General features: G+C 45.0%; 1 protein-coding gene across 2 annotated transcripts in view; it reads left to right on the top strand.

Moving 5' to 3' along the window:
- Ptprm (protein tyrosine phosphatase receptor type M) overlaps positions 1-20,069 on the top strand; it is a 669,075-nt gene that overhangs the window by 425,869 nt on the left and 223,137 nt on the right. For both annotated transcript variants that reach the window (XM_050166205.1, XM_050166204.1), the window contains exons 12-13: positions 4,141-4,414; positions 5,393-5,429. In XM_050166205.1, coding sequence (XP_050022162.1) covers positions 4,141-4,414; positions 5,393-5,429 — 311 coding nt within the window. The remainder of the gene's footprint in view (positions 1-4,140; positions 4,415-5,392; positions 5,430-20,069) is intronic.

Below are 20,069 nucleotides of genomic sequence, written 5' to 3'. Positions count from 1 at the left end.
GTGCTCTGTGGCGCAGATGCCCAAATGATAAAACATTTTTGTAAGAAGGGATTTCACGTGAGAGAGAGATGAGGAGGTGGCAGCCTGGTATTGAAGTCAGGACAAAGTCCAGGAGAATGCCTCCCTACAGGGCATTTGTGGTAGGTAAGATCCAGATGCAAGAGAGGACCGAAGTTTAAAAAAAAATTAATAGCAATACCACTGATAAATCCCTTGATGTGATAAAAGAGAAAGGATCCCCGTACCATCCTCCAGGTGCTGTGTTTTCTAAAGTAGAAGCCAGCTGGTATAGCGACCATGTCTGTAGGAACAAGGGAAAATCCTGCCTTAGGCTGCTGGTTCATATGCGCCCCTCCGGTAGGACGAGTGAGCAATGACAGCAAGCCTCCCTTGGCTCATGAGAGCCAACTGGAGAGTCACCTTGCTTCCATTGGGGTAAACTGGCATGTGGCCTCTGAGCCTGCTACACATCAGTGAGACAGGAAAGCTTGAACTGCAGGTCCTCGATCAGACATCAGGTGACCTGATAGCAGCAACTTTTTCTTCACCTGTGTCATTGCGGTTCCACTGCAGCTTGTATAGAATGCTTCCAGAGGTGGCTTTTAAATGGAGACCTTGGCCACTGTGTCGTGTGACAAATGAACAGGAAAGACTGACTCTAAAGGAAGGCAGCGCTAGAATCCATTCTGTGGAGTGGAGAGACCCTTTGTGGAGCCAGTCGTTATTCTGGCGTGCCCATTTTATGAACGCAGTTGTTGTGTGTTGATAAAATTTTTAGATGTATGCAATAATCATCAGACATCTACTTACCCTTCCGTTCTCATCGAAAGGCATGAGAATCCCTCAAATTAAGTTAAAGTCTCAGATACTAGGAGTGGTAGAATTAAGTCTAGCCAAGTTTGCTTTCTCAGTCCTCAAGCAGTTCAAGGAAGAGGTGAAACTTTCTCGGTGGTGTTTATCAGAGAGCACACTGGGTTAACTCTCCTCCACAACTGCCTTCTGCCACGGGAGGTACTTCACTTTGACCTTCACTCTGGCTACTGTTACTTGATGGGCAGTTTAGTAATGCTTGTGACCGACTTATATGAAATATGTATGTATGTATATATGTGTGTATGTGTTTGTGTATGTTCCAAGACCTTCAGTGGTCTCCTGAAACTATCATTGATTACCAGACCCTGAGTGGGTTATGCTTTTCCCTGTATACACAGTTAAAATAAAATGTCATTTACCAAGTCGACTAGTAAGAAAATAGAATAAAGATGACACTTGAGTATTAAAAAGTGTTGCTGTCCACCTTTCCTGCACTGACTGGTTTTGTGCGTCAGCTTGACACAAGCTAGAGACATCAGAGGAAGGAACCTCAGCTGAGGATATTCCTCAGTGAGATCCAGCCAGCTGCAAGGTGTTTTCTCATTTAATGATCAACAGGGGAGAGCCAGCCCATGGTGGGTGGTGCCATACCTTGGCTGCTGGTCCTGAGTCCTATAAGAAGATGGAGTGAGCAAGCCATGGGAAGCAAGCCAGTACATAGCACCCCCCCAAACACACACACACACACACACACACACACACATCCGCCATGCCTCTGCATCAGCTCCTGACGCCAGGCTCCTGCCCTGTTTGAGTTCCTGTCCTGACTTCCTTCAGTGATGAACAGCAATGTTGAAGTGTAAGCCACACAAACCCTTTCCTCCCCAACTTTCTTTTTGGTCATGGTGTTTCATCGCAGCAACAGACCCTAAGACATCTCCTCTCTTTTGAGAATAAAGACTAATAATGTGTGGGGATTACAGTTGGGCGAAGGAAGCTAAGCCCCTGAAAGCAACCATAGCAAGCAGATATGCCCACTCCATTTGATACTGATCAGATCATTGAAAGATTTAGAAGCTGTAAGCAACTGCATTGTGTTGCGCTGTTGGGTCTTCAAAGAGTGGGCTGGGAAGCTCCTTCTCGGAGTCTGTCAGGACCCCGCATTTCTGAAGGCCCAGCCACGTGGCTCTTTGAGGTGTCTCATACAGTGTGCCCCATGACATTTCCTGTTGGCTAGAACACCCGTATGTGTCCTGTCAGCCCCGGATTCAAGTTCCTTGACCCTACTACCTGGCGGTTGACTTCCCAAGGGAAACGGGCGAGAAATACACCTACTGTATTCCTTCGGCCATATTCTCTTGGCTATATGTGTCGTTAGCAGAACAACCCTCTGAACAAAAGAAGTGCCGATAAGTCAACATTCCCATAAGGTTTTAAATAGTTGTGTGTAATTGTTTATAGATGAAAAAAGTCAAGGAGAAAGCGAGAAATACAGGTTGCCTTCCAGCTTTCCACTCTGTGTCCTGGTTTTGACATGAGACCTGATAACTACTTCATTTACTATTGCTTGTACCATTCAGGCAATCTTCCAGAATTGGTAGTGCCTTGTACCTAACAAGACCCAGTGGAAAGTCTTTCATGTGAGCAAGAGTTGACTCCCAGTCCCTCTCCTTTTATCTATTTTACATCCCTGGTAAGAATCTGCTTCATCATCGCGCTGTAACCTGGAGACCACCAGACTCCACAGTGTCACTCGGATGCCCTAAAAGAATTGATTTTTAGTTAGGCAGATTGGCGGGCTGATGGCAGCATGTGTTTTATGACTGTAACGGAGTGTGTTAAGTGGTTGTGTTCCCAGAGGTAGACAGATTGGCTGACTGCAGATTCGGAGGCCATGCAGACCAGGCGAAACCAGCAGAGGCTGCCCCCAGGAAACTAGGGTGACGAGCACCCTCCTCATGATTCCCTCCACAGTCACGATACGTTGTTTTGAAAACCTCATGGGTTAGCTCATTACTTGAAGGAATCACCATGCCTTTCTAATAGTATAAGAAAACAATGTGTCTCTTTGACTGGAAGGTTTTTCATATAATCTTGATTTGGTTTCTGAAAGCCCTCCCTCCCTTCCTCCCTCCCTCTCTCTCCCCCCTCTCCCTCTTCCTCCCTCTCTTCCTCCCTTCCCTCCTCTTTCCCTCCCTTCCCTCCTCTCTTTCTCTCCCCTCTCTCTTTCACTCTCTCTTCCCCTCCCTCCTTCTCTGTCTTTGTCCCTCTCTCTCTCATTTTTCTCAAGAAGAGATATTTTTCCCCTATAAAACTGCTTCATGTGTCCATCATTCTGAAGACTGCAAATACCTTAATTTTTCAAAAACTCCATTATTTCCAGGCCTTCCCGTTCTCCTGAAGTTTGGAGGCTTTTCTGGGGGTGCCCTGGTGCAAGGGGTCAGAGGCTCTCATTCGCATCTGCTCTGAAGGTGGTTCAGACGGCGTGGTTTATGCCTTCTCTTTGAAAGCACTTCGATTGCCCAGCCTCAGCTTTGGGAGTTCTGACCCCTTGCCGTCTTCTCCTGTCGACTTCTCATTCCACCCGGGGCACAGGGTGTGAGAACAGATAGAAAGGAAGATAGTCACCAGTCTTGATCACATCACCTTGTGTTTTGTGACTTGTTAAAACTTCGCGTGTGTTTCATACAGTCTAATTAAGGGGAATACTGTGTTGCTTTTGCCTTTGCAAACCTGTGGTTAATGTCGTTTCGTTTATCGGGTAAGCTGAATTAGTTCAGTGCAAACGGATCTTCAGTTCCGCGTGAGAAAATGACAGTGGAGACTGCCCAGTGCATTTTTAAAGTTTTTAGTTTTGTTACTCTCAATAAGTGTGTGATTTTGGCGGTGGGGAGAGGGTTGTGTGAAGTCTGTAAAGTCCTTGCTTCATATGCAGGAAGACCTACATCCAGTGCCGAGCTACCTTGTAAAACACTCAGTGGTAATATGCACTTGTAATAGCCATGCTGGGGAGAGAGGAACAACCATTCAGCCGCAGGTCCCAGTGAGAGGCCCTGTCTCAACAACTCATGAGGGATGACGAGCAAGGTTGCTCTCTGGCCTCCAGAAGCATACACACACACCCACACACGTCAGCTCATTCATTGTGGTATTTTGCATGAGGAATGGCTCAGGAAGAGCACTGAGCAAGAGCCACTGTGTCCAAACCACCAGGTCCACTGTGCTCTTTGTCCCCAGTGTGTCCAAATTCCTGGCCATTGAAGACAGAGTAGAACAGTTCAGTGACCATGAACTATCACGGCTCCTTCTCTTTTGCTTTTTTTCTAGCGTCTATCAAATAGTTGTGGAGGAGGAGCGTCCTCGGAGGGCCAAGAAGACAACGGAGATTTTGAAGTGCTACCCAGTGCCGATCCACTTCCAGAACGCCTCCCTCCTGAACTCGCAGTACTACTTCGCTGCCGAGTTTCCGGCAGACAGTCTCCAAGCCGCACAGCCCTTTACCATTGGTGATAACAGGACGTACAACGGCTACTGGAACACCCCCCTCCTCCCCCATAAAAGCTACAGAATTTATTACCAAGCTGCTAGTAGAGCCAATGGGGTAAGTGTGGGTGATGTCTCTGGATTAGGCTCTTTCTTGACGGTGTTCATGTAAGCGGTGGTTAAATGAGCGAAAACAAAATTTAGCCATGGTTTTGTGTGCTTCAGTTGGAAACATTTTTATGTTTTTTTTTTTTTTTTTTTATCAAGAGAAACTTATGGAAAGAACTGCGTATGTGTGGTTTTTGTTGGTGGTTTAAAAGCGTGTTGTCAACTAGATAATCACTGTTTTCCAGTTCTCTCCTCACCGAAAGTTGGCTTGTCATTCTGCTCAGCTGACTAGTTTGCCCAGCGATGGTGTAGCTACAACACATACATTCAGCTCATTTCGAATTTTGTGAGGTCCGGAGCATCTGTCTTTGAAGCATATTCTGGCCCATTGCCTCAGCCCCCAAGACGGCATGCATCCTGCGGCTGACTAAATCAGACGTCTTCTTTTCCTCTGAGAGAAAAGAGCCCTAGAAAGATGGGATGGTAGTAAAGAAAAAGCAAAAAGCTATTATTGAGTCAATCCAGCAACGGCCTGTTTTACCTGTTCAGACCAACCTAGGGTGCAGAGGAGACCGCATAGCTGACGTGAAAGGAAGCGCTGTTAGCTTCTGCCTCACCCACTCTGCTTCACGGCTTAGGTCCACGTGTCATAGCCACTGACCTGTGTAGTGTGAGGCAGGAGCATCTAGGGTGCAGATTCTTCCCCAGTGACTGTTGCATGGGGTCAGGGACGGGGTTGGAGGAATCACAGGCCACCAGGACAGAGATCGAAAGCATCGCTTCTCTCTTTGTGGCCCAGAAATGTCTGCTGCCTCCATCCTGGTAGCAGAAGGTATATCTGGGCGTGCCTCATGGGCGTGTCTCTCTGAGAAAAAGCCACACTGGAAACAGTGGGCTCTCTCCTTGTTAGAGTTAACTCCTTAGAACTATGTTCCCCTCAATCTAAATACAATTTGGATAGCAATTTCTCTCTCTTCATTTGTTACAGGAAACAAAAATTGACTGTGTCCGAGTGGCCACAAAAGGTAGGTTAAAACTCTGCGATGGTCTACGTGTTTGTGTGTTCCTGAAACTGATTTTATGCTGTGTTTGAAAACATCGGAAAATCTATTAGGAACTTTACTGAAATCAGTTTATGTATGTATATTGAGTGTGTACATACATGCACGTAGGTAGGCACTAGGATCCTAGGGTAGCTGATACTGCTTCATGGAGATCCGTTTCAAAATCAGTCACACTGCTAGAGCCCGAGCAGTTTTCAGTGGCTATCTTTATAAAAGTTATTATAAGAATATTAATTATTTTCTATGATCCCAGTATTCATGTTTTAAAGGTAAGTGTATAATAACTGGTAGACATATGCAGTGAATCTTCACATGTAAAAGAGTAAAATACCACATACATACACACCCATTTTTTTTAGATGAGTCATCACCCCAATGTCCAGACTAGATCCAGACACCCGGGCTCAGGTGACCCTCCCAAGTAGCTGGGGCTTCAGGCACAGGCTGCGGCTCCTGCCGTGCCTTCCACTTTTGGTGACGTGTCTGGAATGTTTTTTTTTTAAAGATTTATTTATTTATTATGTATACAACATTCCTTCCATGTACACCTGCACACCAGAAAGGGGCACCAGATCTCATTACAGATGTCTGTGAGCCACCATGTGGTTGCTGGGAATTGAACTCAGGACCTCTGGAAGAGCAGTCAGTGCTTTTATCCACTGAGTCATCTCGCCAGCCCCGACGTGTCTGGAATGTTGTTGCACAGCCTGGGCTGTTTTCGCTGATGATCTCAGGATCCAGGGGACATTACAGTGGCTCTTCTGGTTCTTGGGCCTGGTTCAAGTGTGAGCAGTGATCGTGGCTAGGGATCCTCACCACCGCACATTCCTCGTAGTTAGCCTCCCGAAGAAGGCACAGACATGTGAGCTGGCACTCGGGTCGCAGTGGCTCAGCAGCCTCAGGGTTCAGCCGTCCTGTACAGGAGCGTCTGGGAAAGCACTCGGAGGCATACGAACGCTCTACTCACTTGAAGCCTTATGCATTAACACTTGCCATGAAGCACACTCTCCAGACCACCAGAGGAACCAGGAGGGCGATAAAGAGGCTCTGATGCTTTCATTAGACACGAAGAGAAGAGGAGATACCATCGGGTCTGTGGCTTGAGATTTAATCAGGTCGCAGTGGATGAGTTCTTTGACTGAAAGTACCAAAATACTCCTCATGCCTTCTTATTTTATGAACACTCATATCCCCTCCGATGTAGAGTTAGCAAAGGCTTCCTGGTTGCACGTCACGTGAGAAGCTCTAGGTGACATGCTCAGCTCCTTGGTAGTTTGTTTATTCACAGGGGTTTTTGGTGTCTAGTCCCATCTGTTTATAGAGAGTTTCAGAGACATTTTTATCTCTTACCTGACTGACACTCTAATAGATGTGTAGTAAATTAAATTATGGGTTTCAGTCTATCCTATCAACTGCCCTATGCTATCAGCTAATAGTTACCGCAGTATCACAAAGCCCTTGGACCAGGCGCCCACCATACCCTCAGGTCTAAGGTGCACAGCAGCCCCTGCTCTAGAGGAGTCCTCTGGAGAACTGTATTATGACATGCCACTTAGCCTTATGTTCTGGAAAAGTCCATCCATCTCAGGTGGCAGTCTGTCATGCCCTGTGTGTCCTGTCCTGTCACAGCCGCACATTACACAAGCCCCTTGAATATGCCTTCTCATTCTTTTCCTCTCCGTGATCTCAAGCAGGGGACGGGACAACCACTTCTCTCGTATTTAAGGTGCAGAATATACGCGGGCTCGGCGGTGAGCCGACTAACCAGGATCGCGCATCTCACGATCTGTATCAAGGGTTGACCCCAGGCTTCTAGAGCCCCCAGATCTCTTTCCTTGCCGCTGCTAGTGTTGCACCCCGCAGAGAAGCGACGGACGGACGGACGGTCCTTTGATAAATGGAACCATCCGACCTTCTCCTTATCAGAAATGAGTCACTGCCCAATCTAGTGGGAGCGCTTTAAAATTTCTGTCACCCTGTTCATTTACATCATTAAACAATTGCATAAACAGAATCCTAGTGAATGCGGAAACCCTGGCAAGTATGCTGTTTTCACGGTGGATTGAATTGGATGGTGATTTGGATCATTCTCTTCCATCGGCTAAATCTCATCAGTATCCTAATTCGTTTTTTTTCAATTCACCAAAGGGCGATTAGGCAGTCAGATGGCCTGATTGGCTAAATACCCCCCTCATATTTTCTGAGTCGTTTGCAAACATTTACACAGCACCAAACCCTATCCGAATAACGTCTTTGGTGGGGAGGGGAAACCCAGTTCAATATTCCCTGTCTGACATCGTCACTTCTGTCTCCTAAAAACACAGTCCAGTACCCAGCTCAGGAAACAGGCTCCCTCAAGGCACATGGCATGGTTTTATGCCACGTCAGGACCTGCATGCATGGCTTCAGCACCTCCCTTTCAGGACACAAACTGACAAGCCAGCTCTTTCACGACGAGAAAGGTTTCCCTTCTTTACACTAAAACATCCCTTTGTAGCCCAGGGTTCCGTCTAAACTGTTAGGTCAGAACCAAAGAATGAGTGGATCTGATAACTCCAGTGTCATGGAATGAAGATGTTTGAAATTTTAAGAGTTCTCACCATGCAAGCGTGCTTAGCCACATGTGGCTGACGGTGTGGTGGCGTGGCTGAGCCTCAGGTACACACTGCCTTCCTCAGTGACCTTGTGCGTGAGTGACGTCACGCCCCCAGGAAACCACAGAGGAGGCCCGGAGGTGGATTTGTTTCCCCAAAGAGCTAGTTTGTAATTTCGAGTAAGAGGGTGTCGCTTAAGACGAGACTTCATACTACTTATATATTTAATGTTGTGATTATTTTAATCACGTTCTAAAGGTGTATTTTGACATTCATCATCACGAATATAAAGACCTATAAAAATCAGGACAGGGGAAAAACAAGAGCTAAGGTGGGTTGCCACCGACACCCCTCTTTGAATGGGTTGCCCATATTTTTTGCCTCTTCCTTTAATTTGTGGGTCCAGAGAAGAGTTGTGTTGGTATGACTTCAGTGTGATTGTGGATTGCAGGCGAATGCACTACACACGCTCCTCTATTGAATTAGAAGAAGGTGCCACGTACTAGGCTCTGCACATTTGCATCTAACTCTGCCAGTACCAGTCTGTACCATGGGGTGACTGGAGAGCTTGTAGCTATTTTTACAGCTCCCAATGTTTACTATGTTTTTACAAATCACATTCAAATTTTTATTCGTTCAGTTGTTTCGAATCTCATTTGGTCCACATCTGAACAATTACAGTGTATGTGCTTTCTTTATATACTTTACGATCCTTTAGAGAAATCATAACTCTTAGGATAGCAACCTTTCCTTGTGACTTTAGAAGGCTCTATGGATGAGCAGGTCTGACAAAGTACACTTAAAACTCAAAGACTGTCTTAGAGATAAATTGTTCTTGTGAGTTAAATGAGGCACGTTCATTCTAATTGATGCAACGTCCAGCTTAAGCTGTCTATATTAATCTTCCATAAGATAAGACGTTCCCTATCGGAATGTAATTATGTCTCTCCTTGATGATACCATCATCGGAGCTGTGCTGTCTTCTATTCATTGTACGAATTCTGTCATGCCTTCTGTGTGTTACTTATAGAGTAACCTGTGAGCTTTGACATCTAGACACAAAGACATATGTATTTCAATTTGTGAGGATTTTGAGTTGGTAAGAGTTTGGAAATTTGTTAGGAGCTGGGCTTTGATGCGTGGGGGAGATCATACATGTTAACTTTCTCCTCTCCTTGTGGCGCCTTCCCTAGCCAACAGGGCAGCTAGGAATCAAAGCCAAGTGCGCGTGCACACACATACGCTAAAATCTTTCCCGCACAACTAGGAAGTCAGGCTGTCACCTTCAGACATGGGGAGAACAAATTATTATTCTGAGATTCGATTTTTAAGGTGACTGTTCTCTGGGGGAGTGCCTCGCTGGCTGTTTGTAAGTTTGGCATTTTGTTTGACCTGGATTTGCATTCAGTGACAGCTTGCTTTGCCGGGAGACCTTGAGGAAACTGAAGGATTTCTATTGTTCTGATAACAATTTCCAACTGTATTCACAAATATGAGTGTTTTATTTTTTTTTTTTTAAAAATCACTAGACTATTGGAGAAGTTTCTCCAACGCTGTTTTTCTTTTCATTCTTTTGTTCAAAGAAATGCCGTCCTTCCTAGGCCGGCATGCTATAGAATTGGAAGTGTGCTCGAGAAAAGAGCCCAGAAGAATGTCTGTTGAGATGTAAAGCTAATTAAGATTCTTTTTAATTACTCACATTCAATTCAGGAGCAAACAAAGGATGGAGCAGGGCACTTGCTTGTGCTAATCCACCATTGTTCGGGCTCAGGCTATGGATTTAGCGCTTGCGGCATTCAGCATTTTGTGGAGAAGTATTTTTCTTCTTTTGATCTAAAATTGTCTTCATAATATAAACCCAGGACTGTCTTCACCCCTGGAAGGTTCTAAAAAGATAAGAAGATAAATAGTCCCGTGGGTCCCAGATTCCTCACACCCCAACCTCATTCTTCCTGAGTCACAGGACATGCAGTGTGGGAAGAGCAATTTAGCAAACTCAGGGTCACTTTGCGTGAAACCCCAGTGGCATTGCAGAGACCCACGCCCATGTTGTTTCTTTGTTCATGTGTACAGCTGCACCTCAAGCAAGAGCCCGCAATAATCACTAGTATTTCTCCTTAGAGGATTGGATTGAAATTTCTGGCTTAATTTTGCCGAATTTGTCTGTTTTAGAAATTAAACTCACTGGCCTGTTAAAGTGGGGTCAGAATACTTTGAGTAGCCAAGGCCAGATAAGACAGATTGTAGGCTGGAACTATTACTCAACAGCAGAAGACTGTTCTTTGCACATGCTAGATTCTGAGTTAATCTCCAGCACTGATGATAAATTAAAAGATTCATTATTAAGAAGCTAAGTCATCAAGAATAAATATTTTTTTCAGGCTTTGTAGAATGTGGCTTCTCTGTCATGAGTAGTCTTAGCCTTAGTGGACAATAATTGAATTTGGCTGTTTTCTGACAAAACTGGTAAAAGCCAGAGGAGGGCCTACTGACAGCTGTCGAGGGCATTTATTGAACTAACCCAGGAAACACAAGCACAGCCAACAGATCAGAAAACAGACCAGAGCGATGCCCCCCGATGCTCATAATGTACATTTTCCATAATGGGCTCTGTGTCAGGTTATAGTTTGAATCCTTCTTGGGATTATGAAGGTCTGCAGTTCCTAGCTACCTCCGAGTCTGTTAGGTTCATAGGAGTCACTTTGTGATATTTGATAAGCATTCTGTTTTTCTCTAAAAATTATCTTTTAACTAACATACAGCAGATCCCATGTTCCTCTAAGTAAACCTAGAACCCAGCACTGGTCCCAGAGTTGCCGTAAGCCTCCCAGAAACAGCATTTTAGAATGTGAAACTTCCTCCAGCTACATTCAAAGTTGCTGAATGGGTTGGGCCTGGAAAATGGTCTTGGTCCTGTGTTGTTCATCCCTGCGGGTGCGGCTAGAACGTACTCCCTGGCAGTGTGAGATCCGCTGCCGGGCCCTTCCCAGCTCGGTCGCGATAGTGGGCTAGCTGTAAGGAGCAACGCCACTTGAGTGGTACAGGGGATGGCTGCAAATACTCTACGGCAGCAGTTTGGGCTTTAATTGTCTGCAGATGGCGCATGATCTATTTCCCTTATTCGCTGTCACATTTTTAATAGTACCCAGGCTGCTCCGTGTAAATGAGTAATCTTTCACGCAAGCCTAGTCTTAATTTTCCAATATTTTTTTCTTCGCATCATTTTCCAGCTGTATCGTGTCACGACTGACGTTTTAATTTCCTATTTCTTCCCAATATCTCTGTGTCATAAATGTTAACTGTTTAAAAACAACTGCCGAGCTGTGTAGGCACACCAGGAGGCCACCGTGGTCCACTTCCAAACCCTTACATATTCCTTTGGGCACATGTTAGCTCTGACAGTGGCGGCAAAGGCAAGGAGCTGGAGCTTCTAGTTTATCTTTGAGACGGGTTTTTTTATTCTTTTTGTGACTGGGTCATAAAAAAAAGGTTCCTCATAGAAAGCTACATGAAACGTAGTTATCAGCGAAATCACGTAAACATGTGTTTAGTGAAAGAATATGGTTTCCCACGCAAAGGTGGTTATGGGGAGTGAGGAGCACTGTGACATCACCACATAGTTTTAAGGGGTCAGATAAGATTTAAGAGTTAGCAGGGACCTCTCTCACCACCGTCAGTTTGGACTGGGTTCACTGTCAACCTTTAGTTCAGAGCAGAAGGCACATTTTGGGTCAGGAGGTGGGGCTTTACTTGGCTTTCTCTTCCTTGATCTACCCAGGGTCTCAGGCAAAGCTTCCAACAGCATCACTTAAGCCGGCTGCACGGCTTAAGAGAAGAGAATTCAGAAGACGAAAAATTTGTTGTATGTGTGCGTGCGTGCGTGTGTGTGTGTGTGTGTGTGGTTTTATTTTTTTTTTCTTTCTTTCTTTCCTTTTCTGCTGTTTTCGGAACAAAGTTGAGATGGTTTTCTGTACTGATGGGAACTCTTCTTGCTAGCCTAGCTTCAGTCTGGCTTTTTTCTCCCTCATGCAATGCTGACCTGGGAATCCTCCTTTGCCTTAGCCGCGATAATCGTGACTCAGCTTACAACACCTTACATTCGCATCGCCCCTGCTGCAGGCGACGGCCAACTAACAGGTCAGACGTTCAAGCATAGATGCGTCATCTTGCCCATTTCCTGCTCATTTCTCTCAGCTCCGTCTCCCCTCTACATCTCCTCCTCTGCTTAAGGCCTGCTTAGAATGTTCTAGACCCTTGGTGCAGACCTCTGCTCGCATTAACTTCAGTGACATGCTTGGCCTCTTCTGTGTGCGCATTAATACCCATGCATTAAGTCAACCCCACTGCATTAAGTCTGACTCCACCCCCACCCCACCCCCCGCATGCTTCCATTGTGTGTTTGGTCTGTTGCTATGTTCCTCTCTACCCTAATGTTGAATAGAAATGAAATTTGCTGGACTTGGAATAGCAGTGACATCAGTTAATAGTTCAAGGAAAATACTGGGGGAAAAAGAATGTTCCCACTTTTCCAAATTAATCTAAAAAGGCCCTGAGATTTGAGAGCTAGAAAAGTTTGTTTTTTTGAGGATTGAGTTTGCACATGTGTTTAGCAGTACGCCATCTCATCTGCCAGTTTTATACAGCAGAGCCCCACCCCCAAAGCTGTTTCGGGTGATGCCGGTCACACAGTCCTTTGTGTCTGTACCACTGTTGCTGGGCTGATTGCATTCTTTACATCCTTGCTGCAGAGCCAAGCACTTCTATAGAACAGCGGCACATCTGCAAGCGAAATGCACTAAGTAGGGTAGGCAAGTTAGGGAACCTTGGATGGCGTAGGGTCGGAAAGCCCACCCTGCTCCTTAGCTGTATCATAAGGAAGTAATGTGTTCACACCCACCAGCTCTAAAGTGGGTTTCTCTAGATGTTGATCTGGAAAAGTCTAGTAAATTATTCCAGGTGCAGGGGAGTGCTTAGTGAACTCGAGACTGCTTGCCCCCCCCCCCAACCTTGCAAATCACGGTCAAGATTGCTAATCAAATCGAAGGGCCCAGCTACCATAGGCTATTGTTTGTGATTAGGCTTTGCTAAAGCCAAGTAGGAAACTCAGAGCCGCTCCTCATCTAATTCCCACTTCAGCATCCTTAACATTTGTTTAAGAAACGTGCCACACTTAACTCATGAGAAATCGTAACTGCCTAAGTTGTATTTTGAAAACTATCAAGCAACTGATATTCAAGAAAAAATATTGGTTATTAAAGTAAAGCAATAGAGACTAATTCTACTTCCTTCTGCATTAGAAGCCTGAGCTTATTTTTGGCTTTCTATTCTGGAACCCAAGAACTCTAGGCTTATTTGACGTTTATTTCTTTTAGCTCGCTTTTAAGAATATTTCTCTTACCACTTCAAGCTCTGCTTATTAAGACTTTCTTTTCCCAAACTTATGATGTGTCCTCCCACAAGAAAGTAACTGAGGGACAGACAGCCTCTTTCTTATTCCTCTACAGCCCTCACGTTTAGGGATTGACTAGGGTTGTTCCAGTTAGGTGCCCAACAGAGGGCTATCTGGAGTCCCTGAGGAAAGCAAACCTCCTTGCCCTGTGACATACGACTGGGCACCACCAGTCTTGTAATCAAGTCAGTAGCAGTGAGTTGGCTCCAGACTCAAAGGGAAACCGAGTTGGGCTGCCCCTTTCTCCATCTTTCCTATACTCTTTTGCCATTAAGTGAAACGTGGTGTTTAGCAACCATGACGTCAGTGACACGCCATAGCAAAACATCCTCTGTAAAATCTGCGATGAACAAGATACTCAGCAAAGCAGCTCTCAGAGGCAGAGCGTGTGACCAGGAATTGTTGTAGGAAGGACACACGTCACCGCAGCATATGGCCACCATTTCTCTTGTAGCTGCAGGGAATCTGCCTTCATCATTTATGTTGCGACAGTTTAAAGCAATAGTAAAGTCAGAATAACCCAAAGAACCAGGAAGAAAGTAAAAACTATTCTTCCATATCTGTTGCTGATTTAAGGGTGATCTGGCTTACGCAGATACCTGCACACCTCACTAATGGTTCATATTTTTCATTTGTAATAGCCGTCAGGCTCACTAGAAGTCTCATTGTGTTTTTCTATAGATTTATTCCCAAGCCCAAGGCTTCATTCAATCATTTTATGACAGATATTGAGCCCCTTCAAGGTGCCAAGGATGGTTCCACACAACGTAGTCTTATTTTGTGTGGTTTCCCAGGCATCCCAGCCACGAAATCAGGGTTAGTTGTATCAGTTGCAACAAAATAATACACTTGCGCACGTTCATAAATGGGACATGAGCATCCTGTAGGTCGGAAAGCAGGATGAAGACTGTAGTTAAATGGTAGGTCAGGGAGACATGTTCTCCCTGGGAGCTTAACGGCTTAGTCGTGAGTGGTCAGGAAGCCCGCAACTCAAATTTTCATATCTGTGAACAACCGTTTTGTCCATCAGTCCTGGTCTTTATATAAGCCAACAAAACAGAGGATGGTTGCCCTCTGAAACTTCAGCTCTTTGTTGTCCATTTTACTCTGACATGCTGACATCATGCCCCTGGGAGTCCTGGTCAGAGCTGAGAACCTACTGGGAGGCTCTCATGAGCACACTAGCCTTTGACACCATGCCCCTGAATGTCCTGGTCAGTGCAGAGAACCTACTAGGAGGCTCTCATGAGGACACCAGCCTTTGAATCTCCTTCTTGTACCAGTGTACATAGCAGGCGAAATAAGCCTTTGTGTGGACAGAGCCATCTTGTTCACGTAAGACCAGAGAAAACGAACCTGCTAGTGTCCTGACCCCAGCACAGTGTTCCTTGATTGAACATATTGAGCAGATGACACAGATACCAGGACCATCCAGAAAGGGGACTGGGGTTCTAGATTTGGACTATATGCTGTAAACAGTTGTGGCATTGCTCTAAGGAGGGCATCTTAAGTCTCTATTCTCAACCCTAAGAACATGTCATCAACCAGTACACTGGCACGCATATACATATGTACATGCGTGCACATGTATGCATACTCACTCACACACATATGTACATGTGTGCAATGCATAGATACTCACACACATGTATATGCGCATAGATGTACACAATACACATATGCACTTGTGCACACATGTAAAATACACATATGTACATGTGCGCACACATACAATACACATATGTACATTGCGCACACGTACAACACACAATGCACATCTGTGCATGCATGCACATAACGTACACATATGTATATGTGCACACATATACATGCACATATACTTATACTCATACACATATTTATATGTTCTTTTTCTTACACATATATATATTTTCATTTTTATACATATACATTTACACTCACATACACACATACACATGTGCATACACATACACATATATACACGCGCGCACACATTCACGTATACATGCACACACACATATACATACTCACATACACTCACAGCTGTTGTAATTTAGAAAAGGCAGCACACAAATGACACCATGCAACAGAATTCACATGGAGGGGCTTTTATTAAAGGAAATGGAATGGAAAAAGAGGGAAGGGAACCAGCCTCTGAGGACAGGACCAGCAGAAGAGGAGAGAGAGAAGAGGAATTAGGAGTGAGGGAGGAGGGAGGGAGGAGGGAGGGAACAGACAAGAGATGAGAGGTGGGCAGGGCCCTTTTAAAGGGAACGTAGTGAATGTGCACAGGAGGTGCTCTTACTGGCTACAGCTAAGGATGTAGCCTGCCAGAACCCCAAGGTACATATACATACAGGTACTCATACACACATACACACAGCCACATACATATACACACTGACACATATCCTATATAGGTATACTCTGATAGCCATATATATACATATATATGTGCACACACACACATATATATTTATACTCTCAGACACATACACACACACACACACACAACACACACACACGTAGTTGAAATGAATAAAAACTACTTTTCCACTGCCACTCACTACCTAAGACACAAGCCGAGGCATTTACATTCCATTCTTCCTGGTTTACTTTTTTAATCTATTAAATGAAGTTCATCTCCTGCTGGTGAGCTATAAACCCTAATAATATAGAACTGCTTTTGGAAGAAAAGAAAAAATTAAAAATGCTAGAAATTTCCTGTAAGAACTTAGAATTAATTAAATAAATATGGTTAGACTGTTTATATGAAGATTTGATTTATGATTTAATTACCTACCCAACTCTGAGGTGCTGAGGAGAATGATTTCCTTGAGCAAATTTTTATCATCTGTTTTCTTTATTCATGCATCTAATATGGCAAGGCCTGTGGCCTAAAATACTTCCAAACACAATGACTTCTGGAACAGAATGCCTGTCTTTATTTAGCGAGAGTCCATTTTGATTGACAGTTTGAGGGTCCCACCCCTCACAGTGGAGGAGTCATGGAGGCAGGTGGAGGAGGTTCTGGTCACATGACATCTGCACTCAGGCAGTACAGTGAGCCATGCTGGTGCTCAGTTCACTTTTCCTCGTTTACCCTGGGACCCAGCCCATGACATGGCACTACCCTTAGATCTTTACAGGAACACCCTGAGACAGCCCTAATGCCACCTTCCCTGTTGATTATAAATCCACTCAAGCTGGCCGTGAAGACTGGCTCTCAGAAGGGAGAGAGCACAGAGCCTGAGTTAGGGAATCACTAAGTTCCACAGAGTCTCAAGTTCTGACAGCTGCATGGGGCTCATATGTAAAGTCAAAGAGTAAACGAGGCCAGATGTTAGAGCAGCGAAGATAGATTTTATCCAGTGGCTATCGACATTCTGCTCTGCAAGGCGATGACTTGCCCTTTAAAGAGAGATCAGTGAAACAAAGAAAGGCGGTATGATGGGGAAACTCCCCCTGGAGTACAACATTGCAGAACCCCTCTGAATTTGTTGACGAGACCCAGTGGGATTGCTACCCCTCAGGCCTGCCCTGGAGAATTGACAGAAAGAAACTAAATCCTTCTGGAAGCCTTGCATTTTCTCAGGCAGGCATGTTAAGAGACTAAAGCTATTGGGAACCCGGGTGACGCTTATTCAAACCTTTATATGCCAAGATTGAAAACCAAGTGGACAAGAGGGCCCCCAGAAGCTCTGGTAGAGTTTGATCAGAGAAGGAACTGGATAGAGAAAAGCTAGCTTAGATTTGGCTCTTCAAACCAATACAGATATTTTAAACAAAATAATAAAACCCGAATTCTGACACATAGCCACCAAATTAGGTGTTTACTACGGAGAAAGTTGTGCCTTCTACCAGCTCCGTCTCCCGATGCCTGCTATAGCCCCAAGGGAGAAATACAGCAACATCTTCCACTGGAACTAGGAAGCTCAGGGGATGACAGACACTCATATGCACAGATTCCAGTCAAGTCAGGAACATGGACTTGACTCCCGGCTTTGTGAATGAATGCCTCAGGTCCTTCCCCCTCCATCACTGACTCTGGCTGCTCCTGTCAGGCCTCACTTGGTTCTCACCCATTCCTGACACTGTGAGCCCTTTCCCTTGGGTTCTCACTGCTCCCCTGGCTGCCTAGACTCCTTGACACCTTGGCTCTCTGCTGCCCTTCATGCTTACCCACAACCCCCACCCCCAGGAACTGCCATTGCCTGCTCCCTCTGCATCATTTATCTCTATCTGGAGAATGGTGGACGGACTCGTGTTATTGATTCCCGTATGCTCAACCCAACATAGAGTCCCTTCTGCTGATCACCACGTGTCTCTTGGGGTAGATTTCCAAGCTACCAGGTCTGCTCTCAGTTGCCAGGGTATGCGCCAATGCTCTGAGGTCAGCTGGCCCGCTTTCCTTCCCTCCTTCCCTGGCACATTATCTCTGGCAACCTTGGACCATTAGACATTTCTATCCATGAAGGGACGTGGTTGCCATCGGGTCATAGATGAGGACCATTCTTCCTCTAGAACAACACAAAACACCAGTGAAATATAAGACCTATCAGCCCAGGCAAATTTCTGGAAATAATTCTGATGACTCATCAAATGTCCTTATCATATTTCGAATATAACCGTGCTCTGAAACTCCACCACTCCCATCACAAAGCCCAAGTTTGCTGCTGTCTTTACGGCTGAGGCCAAGTGTCCCAAGTGTCCAGCCCACTGTATCCCTTGCCGCCAGATCTCAGCCCCAGGCAGAAGCTGAAACTAAGCTGGGAGAGAAAGTGGGGACCTTGCAGTGAGGTGGGAATTTTAAATTTGGTGCAGAGAAGGAGGTGATCTGGCCCATCGTGGAGAGAAGAACCTCAGGTCCCTTGCCCCATAAATGCACAAACCAACTACCTGATGATGAGCCTTCCTAAGTGCTTTTGAGCAGCATCCTGGGCTGGTTCAGAACAGCTGTGGCTCATAGGGCAGTCAGTGAGCTTCAGAACCAACCTGCTCCAGTTCAAATCCCAGCCCTGTCACTCAACAGCAGAGTGACCTTAGCAAGGGATTTTGTGTTCCAGCACCCCACCAGTTTTTGACATGGGAGTCGTACTGGTCCCTACTCCTGAAGTTGGTGTCAGGATTCAGTAGACTATCTAGTAAACCTTTAATAAATGGTAGTAGTTATTACATTTCTGCCTTACTATGGTTTTTTTTTTTCTGAATTGGGGAGAAGTTGCAAACTGTTTCCATCCATCCTGACCCACTGACCATATACAATGCCCTTCACCTTCTTCCTAAACACATAATAGGCTGGTAGGTCTTAACAGTGACCAAAGCAAAATAAAAAGAAGTCAGTTATAGAACGTTTACCCTGTGTCTACACTAAAACCATCACCAAGCTCTAGCCTGCCACAGCTCTCCCTGAGTGTGAAAAAGTGCACGACGCTTTTCCACACAGAATGTGGAAAGGAATCCTTGAGTTCACACAGTGAGCCACCTTCAGTTAAATAAGCAAAAATGGGAAACCTGTACTGTGAACATTTTTTTCCATGCAACATTTTGTCTTGATGGATGATTCTTCTGCTGTCTATCAGGAGATCTATGTCTTCCTGGTGACGGAATTAGTGCTTCCCTCATATCCAGACAAAATGGGCAAGAGAGAGGGACATTCTCTGGATGTTATTAACGCTGAGAGACAGTCTTCTGTCCTCCATGCCTGATGTGTCTCCTCATCCACGCCTATCAACAGACACTGTTGTGTTAACTTTACGTTCATACTTTTATTACTTAGAAATAAAATGTTGCTATAGTCAAAAATCTAAAGTCTGCCGATGAACCCTGACATTTTTATGTCTAAGAATGAGTTTTCCTCGTAATTTATAGTCCAAGGGTTATGCTGATTAAATTTCGAGTTGACCTTGGCCTAACCGTAGTCTTCTCTTGTCCATGTAACTGCAAAATAACTAGCATTTATGGGAGTGCTTTGGGCTTGATCCAGTGTATTTAATCAGGATGGAGAGGAAGTCAGAAATCCCTTTGTCATCTTAGGATGGTGAAAATCTAGAGGATACAGCCAGATATGGAGGATGGATCTGGGATAAGCGGGGTTCCTTTTCAAAGGCATCGTTATTATCAAACATCACTTAGAATGCATGAGTCAGGGAAAGAAGGCCCAGAGGGTGGAGAGGTAAAAGCACTGGCCTCCTTGAGAGGTCATTTACCATGTCATTGTCATCAAAGCCTGTTCATTCAGCTGGGTCCACTCTCACAAACCTTGTAATCACAGTTCAGTTCTTTTGGGCTGACGCTGGAGAATCTTTATGAGTTTGCAATCATAGTAACTTAGAACATGTTCTACGTAGAGAGAAGGGAGAGCTTGCCCTCCCCTGTTGGATTGTGCTGGTCAGCAAGCCACTTTCCCACCACACATGAGGTGAACTGTAGGGGCATCTCTTCTTAGACTCAGTTTCCCTGAGGATTAGCGATAGAAAATACTGTTTTATTTAAAAGAAAATATGCTCCAGAATCAAAATGCAATGTTGTTCTTTATTTGAAAAATCTCAAGCAGCAAATTTCAAAGACATGTCC

Source organism: Alexandromys fortis, unplaced genomic scaffold, assembly GCF_014885135.2.
Source record: "Alexandromys fortis isolate MF-2015 unplaced genomic scaffold, M_Fortis_MF-2015_v1.1 scaffold_143, whole genome shotgun sequence".
NCBI lineage: Eukaryota > Metazoa > Chordata > Mammalia > Rodentia > Cricetidae > Alexandromys > Alexandromys fortis.
The sequence above is the reverse complement of the archived record's forward strand: the minus strand, read 5'-3'. Positions and strand labels throughout refer to the sequence as shown.